The 21,014-nt window shown below is 43.8% G+C and overlaps 1 protein-coding gene across 1 annotated transcript in view; it reads left to right on the top strand.

Moving 5' to 3' along the window:
- CCDC146 (coiled-coil domain containing 146) overlaps positions 1-21,014 on the top strand; it is a 182,900-nt gene that overhangs the window by 109,872 nt on the left and 52,014 nt on the right. Inside the window, exons 3-4 of the mRNA XM_062198851.1 lie at positions 2,270-2,352; positions 4,912-5,121. Coding sequence (XP_062054835.1) covers positions 2,270-2,352; positions 4,912-5,121 — 293 coding nt within the window. The remainder of the gene's footprint in view (positions 1-2,269; positions 2,353-4,911; positions 5,122-21,014) is intronic.

Below are 21,014 nucleotides of genomic sequence, written 5' to 3'. Positions count from 1 at the left end.
AGCACTGGCCCCAATGATTATATATTTTTAAAAGGCCATGAAACCCCACCATGTAGACCCAGCCCTTTGCCTGTCATCAGTTGAACTCATTTATGTGCTAATAAATATGAGCAGTGCACTGAGCACCTGCCTGCGTCTGGGGTTCTACCTAGGCTGAGGAAAACAGTGAAGATCAAGGTAACCCAGGCCTTTCCTCAAGAAGCTTCTATGTTAGGTGGGGACATCATTTTTTTTCCATCACATAGTGAATGTATTATTGTAACACATTACAATATGTAATGTGTTAGGAAGTACAGAGTTCTTGATGGGGAAGGAGTTGTGCTATGGGTGTCTCCCTTAGCTCTGGAAGACAGAGAAAGCTTTTGCATGAATCAAAGGTGAAAAAGACTTGGAGTGAAGTGGGGAGAACATGAAGAATGACCGATGCAGAGATCTGGGAGAAAGAAAGTTATGCATTTCTGGAGGTGAAGATGGTTGGTGTGGAAGTAGCACTGTGGGCTTCAAGAAGGGGCTGTGAAAGGAGGCTTGGAGGGGCCCGAGTCATGCAGGACCCCAGGGCCTTGAATTTTACCCCACTTGAGGAGTTTTAGGCACCTAGGATGTCATTTTTTTTTATTTTTTAAATGTATTTATTTATTTAAGGTGGAAAGAGACAATGAGAGACACCCACAGAAAGACCAACTTAAAGACAAAGATGGAGAGAGAAATCTCTCTTCCACTGGCTCACTCTCTAAATGCCTGCAATGGCCAGGGCTGGGTGAGACTGAAGCCAGAAGCCAGGAACACAATCCAGGTCTCCCACATGGGTGACAGGGACTCAGCTGTCTGAGCCATCACCTGTTGCTTCCAAGGTGGGGTACGCATTACCGGGAAGCTGGAATTGGGAATGGAGCCGGGACTCAAACCCAGCCACTCTGTTGTGGGATGTCTCAACTTCTGGGCCAGACGCCCACCCCTTGTTCGGTTCTTAAAACGACCTTCAGGGAAAGCAGACGGGGGCGGTCCCTGAACGGATGCAGAGGTGGGGGCCAGCGGAGGCAGTGAGGGTTTGTGGTGGTTCAGCTGAGCTGATACGACTTGGACAAGTGGGCCAGGGATTGAAGAAAGTAAGAACACAGCACGGTGGCAAACACAGCTTTCCTTTGGTTCTGTGTGTGGGCACTTTGTCACTGGCAATCCAGTTAAGTCCAACCTGATATAAGCACTCATGGCCTTATGGCTGTAATGAGGTAGAACGGTGGCGTTTGCTGTGTTAGGTGTCTGCTGATTAACTGTCACCCAGTGCAAGCGGAAGGCAGAGGCTTTCTCATTAGTAGTGGAAGAGGAGTGAGGAGCACTTCCTCGTGTGCGGGGTCACCTTTCCTTGCTGCTTTGCCAGAGGAGGCAGAGGCAGCCATGTGAGGGAAGTGAGGTGGGCTTCTGGAGCCGGGCCACCTGGATTTAAATCCAGGTGTTTTCAATGATCTCTATAATCTCATGCAAACTACGTAACTCACCTGAACTGTACCTTCAAGTGGAGATAATAATCCCTACCCCATACATTTTTGAGAAAGAAATAACTGACGTATGACACTTGCACATAATAGATGCTCAATTTTTCCTTCTCTTGATTTACAAATGACCAGCCTGGCAGTTTGCACTGGTTAAGTTGCTTGCTGAACTTGGGAAGGTGTTTTCCACAACTGGAAGAGTTTAACTCAGTGCCCTCAATTTGTAGATGTAGGAGTCACAAGTCCAGAGAGGTGAAAAGACCACAGAGTTTCCTGAACTACGACTGTTTTCTTTAAAAATGTATTGATTTGAAAGGCAGAGTGCCAGAAAGAGGGAGAGTTGTCATCTGCTGGTTCACTCCCAAAATGGCCGGAACAGCTGGGTCTGGGCCGGACTGAAACCAGGAACCTGGAACTCCATCTGGGTCTCCTACATGGCTGGAAAGGCCCCAAGCACTTGGTCTGTTCTCTGCTGCTTTCCCAGGTGCACTAACAGGGAGCTGGATCGGAAGTGAAGCAGCCAGGACTAGAACCGGCACCCATGTGGGAATGCAAGTGTCGCAGGCTTAACCCACTGTGTGCCGCATTGCCGGCCTTGTAGAACTGTTTTCTCTAAACACTCAGTGTCTTTTGTAATGAATCACATTGCCTCGTGTGTCTCCTCTCTAATTTCAAACTGAAAGCTTTGTGACATCTACTTATATCTAAGTACCCACTTTGTCTTCTGCCCAGCCTACAGATGACAATGGCTAATCGGAGCCTTCTGTTCTCTTTGCTAGTTACATGCTACGGGAAAGCTACATGGGACCAGAATGGCGGAGTTAAAGGCCAAGTACACCTTCCTGCACGACACGGTGATGAGGTATGCCATTTGCCAGTGTGCAGGCATCTCTCGTCAGATCTAGGAGGGACTCAGAGGCAAGGAGCTGGGTTCAAGTGCTCTGAGAAAGGAGAAAGACAGCATTATGAGAGGCTGGGGGAGACAGACCAGAGAGGGAGGCATCCAACAGGGGGTGGATTCCTCTATGGGTTTCCACTGTGGGGTCTCACAGAAGGCCCCCCGAGGGACTGTGTGCAAGACACCTGCAACTCTGCTGGCAGCTGGGGGGTGGGGAGGGTGAGGTGGGGGAGCCTGGGGTATTTGTCCTGTAATCTCCGCCCCTCATTGGTTAAGCATTGCCATGGAGATGAGCTCCTGGCATTTCAATGCACTCCTTCCAGAAGCTAAACAAATCCCTAGGGTCAGGGACAGCCCTCAAGAAAGGAACCCAGGTCTATGGGGTAACCAACCACCAAAGCTGCAGGTGGACGGGAGTGTTTGGTGGGACGCTGGCGGTGCGTGCTGTGGGATCTTCCTGCAGGACTCCTCTCGTCTTCTCACCTTGAGGTGTGGATTCTGTGGCAACCCTGGCTTACGCCTTCTGAAACTACTGTCTACTTCTCACCTCTTCCTGCTACCCCAGGCTACTTGCCTCGGCCAAGTCCAAGTCAGCAGCAGGTTGGAAGAACAGGTTTCCAGAGAATAGAATGACAAGCTTTTAGAATGCCTGCTATGAGTCGTTGGGAACCAAGGGAGCAGGGGAGTGAACAAACAAGGAGAAACCCTGTCCTGTTGCTGGTCCTTAACTTGCATGCCCCTGTCTTCTGTCGCCACTTGCAGTTCTCAAGATAGTGTGATGAAGGGGCTGTAGATGGAAAAGTCTAGAGTAACCTCTGCAATTACTTCTCACTGCTTAGCTGGGGGAAAGCCTCATGCAGGTTCAGGGCATGCTTTGGAGCTGTTTTGCAGATCAAGGAGCACCGCAGGGCTCCCTGCCTTGTGGACAGCTCTTACCTAGAGCCCAGTGGGGCTTTGCAGGGTGCTCTGACTTCACTTCCCCCTCCCCAGCCCACAGCTCAGCAATGCAATGACAAAGAGCAATGCATGACCAAGGCTGTGTTGTTGTTGCTTCCTGCTTCCATGCTGTGTTGCAAAACCACTGCTTTCCTTCTGCTATATCTCACCTCCATTTCACTCCTTAGTTCTTGCTCTGGCCCCCACGAATGCCTGCCACTCTCGCGCTCCCACTGCCTGGAGGGAGAGAAAGGCACAATAGAGACTAGAATTATGGGACTGAATCCAAATGAGTTCACCTCAGAAACTATGAGTTTCACTCCATTTTTCCATGAGCTTAAATTTTTTTTTTAGTTTGAGAGCCATACAGAAAAAGAGCACCCATCTGCTGGTTCCCTCCCTAAATTCTCACAATGGCCCTGGGCTGGGCTCAGGCTGAAGCTAGAAGCCAGGAGCTCAGTCCAGGCCTCCCACATAGATGGCAGGGACCCAGTTATCTGAGCCATCACTGCTGCCTCCCAGGGTCTGCGTTGGCAGGAAGCTGGAGTCTGGGGCCAGAGACAGAAAATCAAACGCAGGCACTCTGATGGGGATGCTGGCATCTTAACCGATCCTCACTGCTGGGCCAAATGCCTGCCTCTCCATAAACTTTTGATGGTGCTCTCATGTCTCACGTACATGTGGACAAACAGCCATTTGATATCTGACTGGGACCCTCACCAGCCTGCCTTCCTCTCTGTGGGAAAACAGGCACTGGGGCTCAAGCCAACGCCTTTCCATTCCAAGAGTTGGTCCAATAACTTTGGATTGACAAAGGATGTTAGCTTTCAAGGAAACTGAGTTGCAAGGGAGCGGCTCCAGCTTCCATTAATGAGAATGGTATGTGCTGGCATTGCTTTAGCTGCTACTTTTGCTTCCTTGTTCCTGACACCGGCCTCGCAATACATGACATCCTAATAAATGTCTTCCCAAATGCATGGAGCAGATGACGTTCGACAGCTGGGGGAAGCAGGCAGAGCTGATAACTGCAGTTGAGACAGGCATGATCCCGGTGTTGGGCGTCTCTGCAAATGGGCTGAAACCTGGAGGTTTCTCTCGGTGTGGAACCTCGGTAGGGTGTACACAGCAAAAGAGAATGCTGGCTTTCAAACAGGAAATGGCAAGGGCTTCCCCTGCGTAGGAGAGCGAGCTGATGTGGGGGTTTCTGAGAAAGATGAGTCATGGTCACTGGGAAGTGCAAATTGCATGTTCCCATTGAATTTAATCCTTTCTCGGCCATTTCCCACTGTCTGGACCTGGACATTGGGGATAGTACTTGCTGCCTGGTGTTCCAGCCACCTGTTGCCATCTGTCCCTCTCAGCTACATGTGAGCCAACATGGTGAGGCCAGGAGCTGACCCTCATCCATCTTCAACCCCTAAGCATCTCACTTGGCAGTAAAACATCACTCAGTTGGACTGGACCCTGGAGTGGGGAGCAGCTGTGGACACGGTCCCTGTCCTCCTTGCTGGGTCCCTGCAGGGCTCACCAAGTGTGCTGAGGGTGCACACTTGTCACCACACACATCCCTGTCTTCCCATAACCCAGCTCGCAGGAGTCCGAGGTCCGGCTGCTGCAGAACGCCAAGCGGTTCACCGAACAAATCCAGCAGCAGCAGTTCCACCTGCAGCAGGCGGACAACTTTCCGGAAGCCTTCTCCACGGAGGTGTCCAAAATGAGAGAACAGCTGCTCAAGTATCAGAATGAGTTCAACGCTGTGAAGGAAAGAGAGTTCCACAATCAGTACAGGTTGAAAAGGTGAGTGGGATGGGCTTAAGATGATGGAGTAGGGAGGGAGCTTGCTGCTCTAGTCTACAGGAGATAGTTTAAAGAAAGTGTGGAGAGTGCAGTCTCAGGGAAGAGTTAGGGAGAAAACAGCAGGGGAAACTCTGCAAATTGGAAGGACACAGTGGACCACACAGAGGGCGGGACATGCACAACTCAGGACTCCAGCAGCCGAGAGCCACTGCACCAGCATTGGAGAGTGAGGTAAGGCAATACCGCAGCAGCCCAAGCCACTGGCGAAAAAGCTGCAGGAAGAGCCTAGAGGGAATCCAGCTTGGAGCCCAGTAGGGGATAGTGTACCCACCAGACTAGAGGAGAAAAAAGAAAGGGGGAGACGTGTTTCTCTCTCCCCAGTCATTCTACAACTCTGTCCTGTAACAAACTGATAGAGTGCAGGTGCCATTATGGACGTACATAACAGCTGCACCAGCTCATATCCGCATGCAGCAACCAGCCACGCGGAGACTTCTAGTCTGGTGGGGAGAACAGACGGGGCTGGGTGCTCGTGATTGGGAGGCTTGTGTGCCAAGACTGTGAAAACACTGAGGCTGTGTGGGAAGACTCGGGGTGTGGCTGGGATTTTGGGCAGTCACTGTGGGAGGCTCCACATGATCTGGGCTCCCTGGTTACCTAGCGAAGGACATTGCTGGGGAATCTGAGGCTACACTGAGGGCTGCACAGTGTGGTCTTGTGGTAGTATGGATGAATAATATATGCACTGGGGCTAGCACCCAGGCACTGGTCTCCTTTGAGGAGAGAGGCTCAGCTGAGTCTGTACTAACAGACAAGAACAAACCTCCCCTTTGATTAAAAAAAAAAATTACCATGCCAAACCTGGCTGTGTCACCTCAGACACGCCTTTCACCCTGGAGCACTGAACAGCTCTCCTTTGCCACACCAACCCACATAGTACAGAGATAAAAGCTGCCTCAGGAAAAAAAAAAGAGTAAACCAGCAAGTATCTCCACAAGTGCCAAGTAAGAAATGCACCAATTCAAGAAACAAGAATAAGGAAGACAATATGATACCCCCAAAAGAACACAACACTTCAATACTAGATTGTGAAGATGATGAGATTGAAGAAATGCCAGCAATGGAATTCAAAAAATTGATCATAGGATTACGTAGAAGTAATCATAAGCAAATACACAAACTAATGGAATCTGTACATGACATGAAAGAAAATTTCTCCCACAAAATTGAGACCTCAAAGAGAAATTGGGGGCCAGAACTGTAGTGTAGCAGGTAAGGCAGCCTCCTGCAGTGCCAGCATCCCATATGGGCACCAGTTCAAGTCCCAACTGATGCACTCCCAATCTGACTCTCTGCTAAGGCCTGGGTACACAGTAGAAGATGTCCCAAGTCCTTGGGCCCCTGCACTTTGCATGGGAGACCTGAAAGAGGCTTCTGGCTCCTGGCTCTGGATCGGTGGAGCTCTGGTTGTTGCGGCCAATTGGGGAGTGAACCAGTGGTTGGAAGACCTCTCTCTGTGTGTCTCTCATTATCTCTCTGTGTAACTCTGACTTTCAAATAATAAAATCTTTAAAAAAGGGAAAAATCAAAATGAAATTTTGGAAATGAAGAATTCAGTAGAACAAATACAAAATACAGTGGAAAGCCTTAACAACAGAATCAGTGAAGCAGAAGAAATAATGTCTGACTTAGAAGACAAAGCACAGGAAATTATACAGTCAGACCAAACACAAGAAGAGTAAGTTAGAAAACTAAAGAACACTTGGGAATCTACATGATACTATCAAACAACCCAACATACAGTTCTAGGAGTTCCTGAAGGCACAGAAAGAGAATGGATTAGAAGGCCTTTTTAGTGAAATAATAACAGGAAACTTCCCTAATTTGAATAAAGAATGGGACATCCAAGTACAGGGAGCACATAGAACTCCTAATAGACATGACCAGAAAAGATATCAACCACAATACATTATAATCAAACTCTCCACATTAAAACATAAAGAAAAGATTCTAAAATGTGCATGAGAGAAACACAGGATTACTTTCAGAGGATCTCCAATTAGACTCACAGTGGACTTCTCATCAGAAACCCTACAGGCTAGGAGAGAATGGCAAGATATAGTCCAAGACTTAAGAGAAAAGAACTGTCAACCCAGAATTTACAATACCCTGCATAGCTCTCATTTATGAATGAAAGTGAAATAAAAACTTTCCATGGTAAAGAGATATTGAAAGAATTTGCCACCACCGTTCCAGCCCTGCAGAAGATGCTTAAGGATATGCTATACATAGAAACACGGTCATCACTATGAAAGAAGGTAAAGGAAGGAAATCTCCCAGTAAAAGTACAAAGGATATCCAAAGTAAAAAATAGGAATATTTATGGGAAAATGGCAGGGCAAAGTCATTATTTATCAATAATCACCTTGAATGTAAATGGCCTCAACTTTCCAGTTAAAAGACACAGACTTGCTGAATGGATTAAAAACAAAACCCATCTATTCACTGCCTACAAGAAACATATCTCACCAACAAAGATGCACACAGACTGAAAGTGAAAGGATGGAAAAGGGTAGTCCATGCTAACAGAAAACAAAAAAGAGCTGGTGTGGCCATCCTAATGTAAGAAAAAATAGACTTAAACACAAAATCTGTTAAAAGCAGCAGAGAAGAGCACTATATAATGATTAAGGGATCAATTCAACAGGAAGATATAAATATTATAAATGTTTATGCACCTAATTACAGGGCACCTGGCTAATTAAAAGAAAGGGTAAGTGATTTAAAGGGAGACATAGACTCCAATACAATAGTAATGGGGGATTCCAATACCCCACTTTCAGCAAACAACAGATCAACCAGACAGAAGATCAGCAAGTAAACAATAGAGTTAATCAACACTATAGACCAAATGGACCTAGTAGACATCTACAGAACTTTTCATCCTACAGTTGCAGAATACACATTCTTCTCAGCACTGCATGGAACTTTCTCTAGGATTTACCACATGCTAGGCCATAAAGCACATCCTGGCAAATTCAAAAAAGTTGAAATCATACCATGCATCTGTCTGATCACAGTGGAATGAAGCTGGAAATCAGCAACTTAGAAATCTCTAGAGTATATGCAAACACATGGAGCCTGAACAACATGCTCCTGAATAAACACTGAGTCATAGAAGAAATCAAAAGGGAAATCAAAAACCAGACAAGGATGCCCACTCTCAACATTGCTATTCAATATGGTCCTAGAAGTTTTAGCTAGAGCCATTAGGCAAGAAAAAGAAATCAAGAAGGGGCCAACACTGTAGCGCAGTGGGTTAAAGCCCTGGCCTGAAGCACCAGCATCCCATATGGGTGCCGGTTCTGGTCCCAGCTGCTCCTCTTCCAATCCAGCTCTCTGCTATGGCCTGGGAAAGCAGTAGAAGATGGCCCAAGTCCTTGGGGCCCTGCACCCACGTGGGAGCCACAAAAGAAGCTCCTAGCTTCAGACTGGCTCAGCTCCGGCCATTGTGGCCATCTGAGGAGTGCATCAGAAGATGGAAGACCTCTCTCTCTCTCTGTCTCTACCTCTCTCTGTAACTCTTTCAAATAAATAAAATGAAAATCTTTAAAAAGAAAAAATCAAGGGGATACAAATTGGGAAAGAGGAGTCAAACTATCCCTATTTGCAGACCACATGATTCTACATATAGGGGATCCAAAAGACTCCACTAAGAGACTATTGGAACTCATAGAAGAGTTTGATAAAATAACAAGATATAAAATCAATACTCAAAAATCAGTAGCCTTTGTATAGATAGTGTCTCAAATGAGAAAGAAATTCTAAGATCTATCCCATTCACAATAGCTATAAAAAAAATCAAGTACCTTGGAATAAATTTAACCCAGGATGTCAAAGATCTCTACAATGAGAATTACAAAACATTAAAGAAATAGAAGAAGATACAAAAAAATGGAAAAATCTATGTTCATGGATTAGAAGAAGCAATATCATCAAAATGTCCATTCTTCCAAAAGCAATTTAGAGATTCAGTGCAATATCGATCAAAATTCCACAGACAGATACAGAAAAAATGATGCTGAAATTTATATAGAAACACAGAAGACCTCAAGTAGCCAAAACAATCTTATACCAAAAAAACAAAGCTGGAGGCATCACAATATCAGATTTCAAGACATGCTGCAAGGCAGTTATAATCAAAACAGCCTGCTACTGGTACAAAAACAGATGGATAGACCAATAGAACAGACTAGAAATGCCAGAAATCAATCCAAGCATCTACAGCCAACTTATGTTTGACCATGGAGCTAAAACCAATCCCTGGAGCAAGGACAGTCTCTTCAACAGATGGTTCTGGGTAAACTGGATTTCCACATGCAGAAGTATGAAGCAGGACCCCTACCTTACACCTTACACAAAAATCCAGTTAAAATGGATTAAAGACCTAAATCTATGACCTGATGCCATCAAATTATTTGAAAACACTGGGGAAACCATGTAAGATACTGGCACTGGCAGAGTTCTTGGAAAAGAAACCAGAGGCACAAGCAATCAAAGCCAAAAATAACAACTGGGATTATATCAAATTGAGAAGCTTCTATACTGCAAAAGAAGCATTCAGGAAAGTGAAATGGCAAACAACAGGGTGGGAGAAATTATTTGCAAACTATGCAACTGATAAAGAATTAATAACCAGAATCTACAAAGAGATCAAGAAACTCCACAACAACAAGACAAACAACCCAGGTAGGAAATGTGCAGAGGTCTTAAACAGACATTTTTAAAGAGGATATCCAAATGGACAGCAGACACATTTAAAAATGTTCAGCATTACCACAATGAAGTTTCAGCTCACCCCAGTTAGAATGGCTTTCATACAGAAATCAACAAACAACAAATGCCGGCGAGGATATAGGGTAAAATGTACCCTAATCCACTGTTGGTGGGAATGTAAACTGGTAAAACCACTATGGAAAACAGTCTGAAGATACCTCAGAAATCTGAATATAGACCTACAGTATGACACAGCCATCCCACTCCTGGGAATTTACCCAAGGAAAATGAAATCAGCAAACAGTTACCTGCACCCCCATGTTTATTGCAGCTCAATTCACAATAGCTAAGGCATGGAATCAACCTAAATGTCCATCATCTGAAGACTGAATAAAGAAATGATGGGATATGTACACCGTGTAATACCACACAGTGGTAAAATAAAATGAAATCCATTCATTTGCAACAAAATGGACGAATCTGGAAAACATCATACTTAGTGTAATAAGCCAGTCCCAAGTTCAAATACCATATGTTCTCCCTGATCTGTGAGAACTAATAGAGCACCTAAAAGGCAATCTGTAGAAGTGAAATTGACACTTTGAGAATCAATGACTTGAATAGCCCTTGTCTGGACTGTCGAACAGTTTTTTTTCCTCCGTACTATTTGTTGAACTCTTAATATAAAGTTAATCATATGTGTATAAAGTCAATTGAAAATAGGTCTCATTAAAAAATATAAGTGGGAGAGATACCCCAATCGAAAGAAGTGGTCATCAAAGAAGGATGTACTTTTCTCTGAAGGGAGGAGAGAACTTTCACTTTGCTTATAGCCTCATCTAAATACTGACAGAGACTGTGGATTCAAAAGGCTTTTGGTAGCTCTTGACAAGAGCCTCAGGTGATCACTGACATCATACATAAGAGTGTTAATTGTTAAATTAACAACAGGAGTCACTGTGCACTAACTTCCCATGCAGGACTTCTGTCCTCAATGAGCTGTATTATGAGAGTTAACTGTAAAACTTGTTTTCAAACAGTTTTTCTGTGTGTGTCTGTGTGTGTGCGCGCACGGGCGTGTGTGCACAAATTTTTGAAATCTTTACTTAATATAGAGTTGGTCTTCTACATATAAAGTTAATTGAAAACCTTAATGGAGAATGGGACTGGGAATGGGAGAGGGAGGAGGAGGAAGGGTGGCGTTGGAGGTGGAAGGACGGGTATGGTGGGAAGAATCACTATATTCCTAAAGTTGTACTTAATGAAATTTGTACTCATTAAATAAAAGGTTTCTTTGGGGAGGAAAAAAGGTGGGTGCACAATTCTCTTGAGCCCACTGCCAACGAAGCTGTTTTCCCATCAGTACAATGAGAACAATTTGAGTACATTAGGAAGTCCCTTTAGGTACAAGGATTCCACAGTAGCCGTGTGGTAACAACTACAGGTCTAGTTCTTGCCGTGGGTTCCTCAGAATGGATGCTACTTGAATAAGAGAGTTACATAACTTTTGGGAAAAGAAAAATCTCAGGTGATGGAGATCCCTACGATATTTCTTTGTTGTTTGTTGTTGCTGCATGTCAGAAAATACAGAAGGCTTGGGAGTTACAGCCAGAGTACAGCTTGGCTCTGACTGTGGCCACTTACTCTTCCTATCCTTTTTTTTAACATTTATTTTATTTATTTCATAGACAGAGTTTAGAGAGCAGGAGAGAGAGACAGAGAGATCTTCCATCCTCTGATTCACTCTCCAAATGGCTGCAACCGTCTGGGCTGGGCCAGCCCATAGCCAGGAGCTTCTTCCAGGTCTCCCACATGAGTGCAGGGGCCGAAGGACTTGGGCCATCTTCAGCTTCTTTCTCAGGCACTTTAGCAGAGAGCTGGATCAGAAGTGGAATGTCTGGGACTCAAACTGGTGCCCATTTGGGATGCCGGCATTGCAGGTGGTGGCTTAAGCCACTACGCCACAGCACTGACCCATACTCTTCCTATTCTGGGTAGCACATGACATTTTCCCCCCACACGCACTTCCCAAGCAAGACTCCATGAGCTAAGGGTCACATCCCGCTCACTGCCATCTTCTAAGAAGTACAACCACAATGGGGACTACATAGTCAACCCTCATGTGTTGCTGAACTATTCCTTAGCATGGAGAACAGAGGTTGTACCATTTGGGGTCTAACACGTTTCCTTCTCCAAATCCAGGGGAGGTCACTTAGTGAGTCGAAGCAGACACTCCTTGCTAAAGGGGCAAATACTGCTTCTGAACTCCCCTCTAACATCCCTCCTATGCGGAAGCCAGGGAGCCTTAGCTCAACAAGATGCATTGTGTAGGTTGAATTTCAAAATGATTGCATTTCAGGTTTTGTGCTGTGTGCTCTGCCTGGGTGCTGGAGAGAAAGCCAAACCATCTCTCCTAGGACTTGTGACCATTTAAGGTGGCAGAATGTTCCCCGGCTATTTTTAAGAGTAGGTAGAATCTGAGAATGCAAATGTAATTCACTCTTGCCTGGAGATAAGCAAAATAACTTGAGTGATCACCCAAAGATCGCGTGAGCCCTGGGTTGTGAATCCTCTCTGCGGGATCTCCTTTTTCCAAACCAGAAGGGACAAAGAAGACCAATTTAACCAAGAGAATTTTTTTCTGGAGGAAAAAATTGGAGGGCTTTTTGTCTTTCGATCTAAACTGGCCTCAGCATGGCCAGTGAGACCTATAAAAAGACAGCTTAGCTATTTCTGTGCTCTGTAAGCGTTCTTTCAGTTGAGAAAATAATGAATTTAAAACAATTGGTGGTTGTTCATTAGTCCTGAAAATATGAATGCTTGACATTTCCAAGAAAGGCTAAGAGGAACATAAATCAGTTGGTTATTTAAATTGTTTAAAGTTTCCAAGTATTGCTGCCAAGAAAGAACAACAACAACAAAAAAGAACTCTTGCCTTTTAGGTGTAGATGGGCAAATTGTTCACTGAGCTGCTTGACATAGGAAGGAGATAGTTCTCAGTGACCCACAGGGAACACAAACATTTGAAATGCACATTGGCACAGGTGTTTAAGCTGTCTTCTTTAATTTGTAGTGTACAGTACTTTAGTTCGAGCAGCTTCCCTGGCATGCGCAAACATTAGCACCTCACCAGTTCACTCGCTTGATTTCATACAACCAATGGCAATAGGAAGAGAAATAGCAGGAAAGAAGTACAGGCTGTGTATCTCATTGGCATCACATATTTAAAATGACATGGTACAGAAACAGATTCACTTAACAGTCCCCCCCAACCAGGAAAAAAAGTAGCTATTTCCATGCCCACATAATAAGCTAAGCCAGTGAGAGGAAACTATTCATTGGAATATACAGATGATATTTGTCAGGCCAGTGCAACAAACTCTCATTTTGTTCAGTGTCTAAATAATAGAAGCCCAAATAACATCTCTAGGAACCTCTGAATCATTGGCAATTACTAAGAACAATGTATTGTTCACATACCCCAGACAAGGGATTTTCCTCTGTGATTTGGTTGTTTTCCTATAATATAAAGTCTTAAATGATGCTGATGGAAAGTATGATTGTAGGGTTGGTTAATAATTAAATCTATATTATAATACTTTTACTTTTGGACTAGTATCCATTGATATCTTGGTAAATGCACAGTTCAAGAAAGAGTATGTAACCTGTTTAAATGGGTCAATTAAATACATTAGAAATAATGAAGTAGCTAAACACTGTGGAGAACTCACTTTTCAAGTCCAGTTGAAGTAGTTCTGTTTACCAGAGCTGTCTCTGAAAATATTTCCCGCATTCTCTTCAACCTTTTCCTTGCCTTGATACTGTCACCATTTCAGGCTAGTGTGCTTTCTAGCAATTCCTAAAATCTGGACAGCAAATACAGTGTGTGTCTCATTCTAAATCTGACACTTTCTGATGGGTCGTGGTCAGCTAGGGAAGCAAGTCCCTGGTCACTTAGCACAGTGAGTCACGGTGTGAACTTGGAGAGTAGGGACACTCAGGGCTGTCCCAATGTGACCGTGACCTCAGAGACTGTCCACTTGTAGCTGGTCCCCAGTTCCCTGTTGTTGCTGGTACAGGGTTACTAGTGAGCTGTTTTCCATCCTGGGTTCAAGAAAGCAGAGCTGGAACCAAGCAGCCAACAGATCCGGTGAGGAAGGATGTTTCTAGCAATGCACCTGGAGTTCTACAAAGTAAGAATGTGAGAGCAGTCAGGCTTAGTAGTAGGTAGAAGTCACAGCAGGTTCCAATTTACCCTCTAAGCTTGTTTTTTAATCTTCTCTTGCTCCCCTTGCATGGGTGGGGAAGCTATTTTTTTTTTTTTTTTTTGCCATCTGGATACATATAACGTCATTCATGGGCCATACACAATTATCAACTGAAAAATTAGCCTGCTGTAGATTTATTGAAGCTCAAGTCCCAACTGTGGTTGCCTTGGCAGGGCCCAGACCAAATGATCGTGTGGGCCTCATATGGCCCATGGACCCCAACTAGGGTAAGCTGCGTCTTAGCAGAACAAGCTTAGAGCAGATTGCTCAGAGGATTGGCCTCAAGCCACTAAAAGGGAAACCCCTGAGATATGCATGGAAAAGGCAGATCCAGCCCCAAACCGAAAGACTGATTTCTGCACAAGCTCTAACCTCCCAACCCAAAGTGACATTTGCATTTTCTACAAGCTTATTCCTTGAGTCCTACTCCCTGTCTGCTCTAAGAGCTGTTGGTGCCAAAGCTGGTTCTCAGCCCAGTCACCTGGGTCTTCTCTCAGGGTCCACCAGTCCGATCCTAGGAGTACCCAGGACAGGGAGCTGTGAGCCTCCCTCAGTGGCCCACTGCAGCTTGGGGAGCTCCTACTCTGCGCAGGTTATTGGGTTGGTTCAGAAACCTGCCTTTACAGGACTCCCACCCGTTCGTGCTCTTCCTACTCCTGCTCCATCACGCCAAGTGGTGGCTCCCACACGTAGCTTCCTGCCTCTCCTCTCCCTCCCCAACAGCCAATACCCTTGGAGACATGGCTTCCGTTGGGGCTGTTTTGTTGCAGAAAAGAGGTAAACCCAAAAGTGCTTTGACATTGAAAAATACCTGAGTGCCTGGTTTCAAATCTTGGCTATTTCTGTTCCAAGCTTCCTGCTAATGCAATTTCCAGGAGGCAGCAGGTGATGACGCAAGCTGCCGGGTCCCATCCACCCATGTGGGAGACCGGGATTGTCCCAGCTTTGGCCTGGCCCAGTACCAGCTGTTGTGGGCATTTGAGGAGTGAACCAGCTGATGAGTGATCTCTGTCTATTACTCTACTTTTCAAATACAATTTTAAAAAATGTTTTAAAAATTTAATGTGAGTTTAAAAAGCTAGGAGTTAATGTATAAGGGTACTTCAACAAGTTTGTGGAAACTTGAAATTAAAAGAAATTTATTTTCATGCAAAAAAATTTAAATTCATGTGTAATTTTTTCATAGTACTCATTTTCCATGAACTTTTAAGGACCCCTTGTATGCAGAGATTGCAAAATTTCTTGCACAAAAATAAGCTTATGTTTTAATTCTATTTTTCCAGAATGTTTTTTGAATTACTCAGGTTCAAGAAGCCCACACAAAAGCTGTTTTTGCTCTAGTGATGCCATGTATAAACGACAGCACCAAAGGAAAAAAAGAATTCACAAAGATTTATTACATCATTACTTATAAAAGTGAAAGGTTGAAAGCAAATTTGTATCCTTATAGAATAGTGGAATATTGGTGGGGGAGGCAAGGCATTCCAGGGGCACTGTTACTGAGTAGCCCTGGAAGCAGAGGAGGGTCTACCTGTCAACTTAGCCTTTACTATGTGGCCTTGGAAAAGTTGCTGGAGTTCTGTTTCTTCAGTGACACAATGGAGATACCAACGCCTACCCAAGGTGACTGTGAAGTTCACAGATGACGCGTGTAAGGTGTCGGTTGTTCAGTAGGCTCAGCGTATGATAGAGCATTCAGGATCGTTTCACTATGGCACATCCACCCATAGAAAACCCTGAAAATAGCTATTCAGTTACTCATTATGACGTCTACTTAGCCACTTTAGAAAATAATTGTTAGGTAGAAGTTAGATTCAACCACTATACCTTTAATATAATTTTATTAAAAGATATGGGGAAATAAAAGTGATCAACCACCATCTGATATAATTGGGATATGATTAGGGTCTTTCTATAAATAAAAAAATACACGTCTTGAAGGAAATAAAAGTCAACCAGTATTTCTCAATAAAAAGGAAAATGCAAGCTAGAAATATAGTTTAAAGTGTCCTAAATAATTGAGCACACTGTGTGTGTTTGAAGAAAAGATCCTCTTCTGTCTGTTTAAAGACAGGGTGCTAAGTCCTATGCTTGTGGAAGAGCTTCATGTGACCATTTTGAATCTCAAGTGCTTTGGAACCAAAAGATGGCAACACATTACCGCCCCCTGGTGGCCACATGCTTGTGGCATGGGATCAATACCGGGGATGTAAGCTACTGCCGAGTTATGTGCAAGCGCTAAAAACTGAAAGCTTTGCATAAATCAACTCTAACTTGTGGTCTGGGAAACTGACCTATCTTGAAGTCAATGTGACACATACTTAATACACTAGCACTAGTCTACATGACTGTGAATAAAATTTCATACAAATGAAGTCTGGTGGGCCCACAGCTTTAGTTCCATGTCCCCAGACCTGCAGGCTGGTGGGATCTGCTTAACATAGCGAGTGGAATAACACTCCACACATCCTCAACTTCTATTCCATAGCTGAATCTTGTATTTTATAAAGTCTGCGTTGATCACATTTGGAAAAGCTTATGACTTCTTTGATACTTATTCAACAGCCATTTAATACAGAATGAAAAGAAAAGTAGAAAATTAGTTCTCTTTGAAATCTTCAGGAAGTCTAGTAGACAAAATGGAGTTCAAAATAAGATTACTGGGAGAAGAAAATAAACAAGCAGTTTTATCCAACTGGTGATTATTTATTTTGTTTAGAACATTCAAGCCGACTCTATTTGAAGCAATTTCCAAAATCTCATTTTTAACAATGTGTCTTCTCATCCTAACAGTTAAAAATATGTGGGTTTTTTTGTATGCTCATCAACAAGTGAAAGGAACCATATGTTTCTATTTACTTTGGGTACTGCCTACTATTATTTCTTTTTAAAACAAAACAAAACAAAACCCTATTTATTGAAAAGGCAGAGTGACAAATTTTCCATCCACTGGTTTAGTAACAAAATGGCGGCAATGGCTGGGGTTGGACCAGGCCAAAACCAGGATCCCAGAACTCCACTGGGGTCTCCAAGGTGGGTACAGAGGCCTGAGTACTTGGGCCATCCTCCATTGCTCTCCCAGGTGCATTAGCAGGAAACTGGGTCAGAAGTAGAGCAACCGGGACCTGAACACACGCTCCCACATGGGATGCTGGTGTTGCAAGTGTCAGCTTGACATGATGTGCCACAGTGTTGTCCCTACACACACACTATTTTTTTCCCCTCTGGTATTTTTTGTGTAGATGTCAATTATATTTAACTGATCAATAATGTGTTTGATTTGCCTATGTCATTCCTGATTTTCTGCCTGCTGAATCTGTCCATTTTTTAAAACTTTTATTTAATATAAGTTTCCAAAGTGCAATTGTTGGATTATAGTGGCTTTTTCTCCCTATAACCTCCCTCCCACCCGCAACCATCCCATCTCCCACTCCCTCTCCCATCCCATTCACATCAAGATTCATTTTCAATTATCTTTATATACAGAAGATCGATTTAGTATATACTAAGTAAATATTTCATCAGTTTGCACCCACACAGTCACACAAAGTATAAAGTACTGTTTGAGTACTAGTTATAGCATTAATTCATATTGTACAACACATTAAGGATAGAGATCCTACATGGGGAGTAAGTGCACAGTGACTCCTGTTGTTGACTTAACAATTGACACTCTTGTTTATGGCGTCAGTAATCACCCAAGGCTCTTGTCATGAGCTGCCAAAGCTATGGAAGCCTCTTGAGTTCACTAACTCCCATCTTATTTTCTGTCCATTTCTGATACTGAAATATTGAAATCTCCAGGTTATATGCCTGATTCATACATGAGTATTTTTCCTTACAATTTTATGTTTTACTTCATGTATTTTGAGCCTATGTTGTTAAGTATACACATTAAGAATTGTTACTAGAAAATTAGCCCTTATATCATTATGTAATACTTATCTTTATCCTTGATAACCCTCCATGCTCCAAATTCTTCTGTCTGAAATTCATATAATGATTCTTATGTCTTTTGATTAGTGTTAGAACAGCTTGTCTTCCTCAGTCCATTTACTATTTTAAAAAAGATATATTTATCTGAAAGGCATTGTGATAGAGATCGATCTTCCATCTGCTGGTTCACTCCCCAAGCATCTGCAATAGCTGGTACCGGGCCAGGCTGAAGCCAGGAGGCAGGAGCTCCATCCCGGTCTCCCTTAAAAGTGACAGACACACAACTACCTGAGCCATCCTCTGCTGCTTCCCAGACCCATTAGCAGGAAGCTGGATTGGAAGCAAAGTAGCTAGGACTTAACTGGTGCTCTGATACGGGAGGCGATAAACCATGCAGCGGCTTAACCTGCGGTGCCATGACACCCACCCAGATCCATTTACTTTTCCTCTATGTACGTCTTTCTAGTTAAAGTGAGTTTCTTGCAGATAACCTATAACTGGGTTTCATCCTTTTGACTCATCCTGATGATCTCTGTATTCTAATTGACATTTAATATGATTATTGATGTAGTTGGATCAGCCAATGTCATATTTTTGGGTGCTTATTTTGTCAAATACACTTTTCTGGGTATTTTGTGGTTTCAGCTGAGCCTTTTCTTATGATCCCATTTTCTCGCCTCTCTTAGTTTATCCATTTTTTTGTTCACTTGTTTCAGTGGTTGCTCTAATTTATAACTAATCCAAGCAATGACACTAAACACTTCAAGGAATTCATAATAAAAAATAATCTCAATTCTTTTGTCCCCTCTTTCGTATCATCACTGTCATTTATTTCACTCAGATATAAACACACTTAAAAATGCATGTTTGGGGCCAGCACTGTGGCATAGCAGGTAAAGCCACCACCTGCAGTGCCAGCATCCCATATGGGCACCAGTGGGAGTCCCAGCTGCTCCACATCCAATCCAGCTCCCTGCTATGGCCAGAGAAAGCAGTGGAAGACAGCCCAAGCCTTTGAGCCCTGCACCCGCATGAGAGGCCCAGAAGAAGCTCCCGGCCCCTGGCTTCAGATCGGCACAGCTCCAGCCACTGAGGCCAATTGAGGGGTGAACCAGCAGATGGAAGACCTCTCTCTTTCTGCTTCTCCTTCTCTACGTAACTCTGACTTTCAAATAAATAAATCTTTTTTTAAAAAGTATGTTTGTATCTAAAACATACATAATTAAATACATTATTGCTTGTATAATTGTGAACAAACTCAGATATATCAACAAAAAATGTTTTTATCTTGCTTTCATCTACTCTCTGGTGTTCTGTCTTTCTGAATATAGATTCAAGTTTGTTACCTCTATCACTTTCCCTCTCCAAAGAGATTCTTTTAATTTTTTTAAAAGGTTGGTTTTTTTATTTGAAAGACTGAGTTACAGAGAGGGAGAGGCAGAGAGAGAAAGAGAAGGAGAGGGAGAGGGAGAGGGAGGGAGGGAGGGAGAGGGAGAGAGATCTTCCAGCTGCTGGTTCACTTCCCACATGGCCACAATGGCCAGAGCTAGACCGATCCAAAGCCAGGAGCAAGGAGCTTCATCTAAGTCTTCCACGTGGTTGCAGAGGCCCAAGCACTTGGGCCATCTTCCACTGCTTTCCCAGGCCATAGCAGAGAGTTGGATCAGAAGTGGAGCAGCCGGAACTCAAACTGGCATCCATATGGGATGCTGGCACTGCAGGCAGTGGCTTTACCTGCTACAGCACAGCACCGGCCCCAAATTTATCATTTTCCCTACTCTGATATCACCCAGTAAGCACTATCACCACTAAGCAGCATGAAATCTAGAAGTGGACATTGAAAGCTCTCTAGCTTTGGCTCTGGAGCAGGAAAGGAACTCTCAGTGCTCAAAGAGAGTGCTCAACCTCTGTGTCATTAATCCTCTCCACCTCAGCTCCACTAGAGGCAGGAGTGGCAGCAGCCGCACGCAGTGGGAGCCTCCAGGAGCCACAAGTCTGAGGGAAGCAAGCCTTTGCCAGTTTGGGATCTCTGATCCCCAGAGAATGGGAAATAAATCTACTCTTCTTGTTTTCTTCTTTCTCAGTGCCTGTCTGTCTCTCCCTCCCTCCCCTTCCACTACCTGGCCCCAGGCATGAGCAAAGTTGTGCAAGTGTGTGGTGTGGTTGCACAGGCAGCTAAAAGTCACTCTTCTAGTTGAAGGACAAAAAGGGAGAGAACAGCTGAGCGTCCAGAAGGTGCTGGAGAGATCCCGGAGGAGGAAGAGCTCATGAAAGCAGGCCCAGTGAGCTGTTTCTCAACTTCTGGGCTCTCCCTCGTGCTGTGCGTGTGTGCATGTGACCCGAGACAGTAAAGACTTTGAATGCCGAATGAAGGCAGTCCACTTCCCAGGTCAAAATCTGACAGTGGCACCCATGCAGGAAAGAGCTGAACAGCCCTACACAGGTGTTGAAAGATTTTAAAACCATAGCCCCAGGATGTTGGCCGGATTCTTTGACCTGAAGCTAATATTAGATCTACTAAACAAAAAAAAAAAATCTGTTTTTTCATAGGATTTAAACAAGACACAATCTCATTATATAAAGTTCAAAATGTCCAGAGTATAATCCAAATTTCTTCTCACATAAAAGGCCAGGAAAATATCAACTTGCATGAGAAAAGCCAACCAACCTACACCACTAATGCGATGACAGAGGTCTTTGATTACTTGACACATACCCTGAGAGAAACTTTTAAAAAGTACTCCAATCTCAATCCCCTTTGAAACAAATAGGTAAATAGAAAGTCTCACAACACAAAGAAGTCATACATGGACCCTTTAAAACTGATAGAGCAAATGAAATTTTTAAAAAACGTACGGGCTCAATGGCAGATTAGAGATGATGAAAGTCAGAATTTATAGATATTATCTAATC

This window comes from Lepus europaeus, chromosome 1, assembly GCF_033115175.1.
Source record: "Lepus europaeus isolate LE1 chromosome 1, mLepTim1.pri, whole genome shotgun sequence".
NCBI lineage: Eukaryota > Metazoa > Chordata > Mammalia > Lagomorpha > Leporidae > Lepus > Lepus europaeus.
This window is presented reverse-complemented; position numbering and strand designations above follow the sequence as displayed.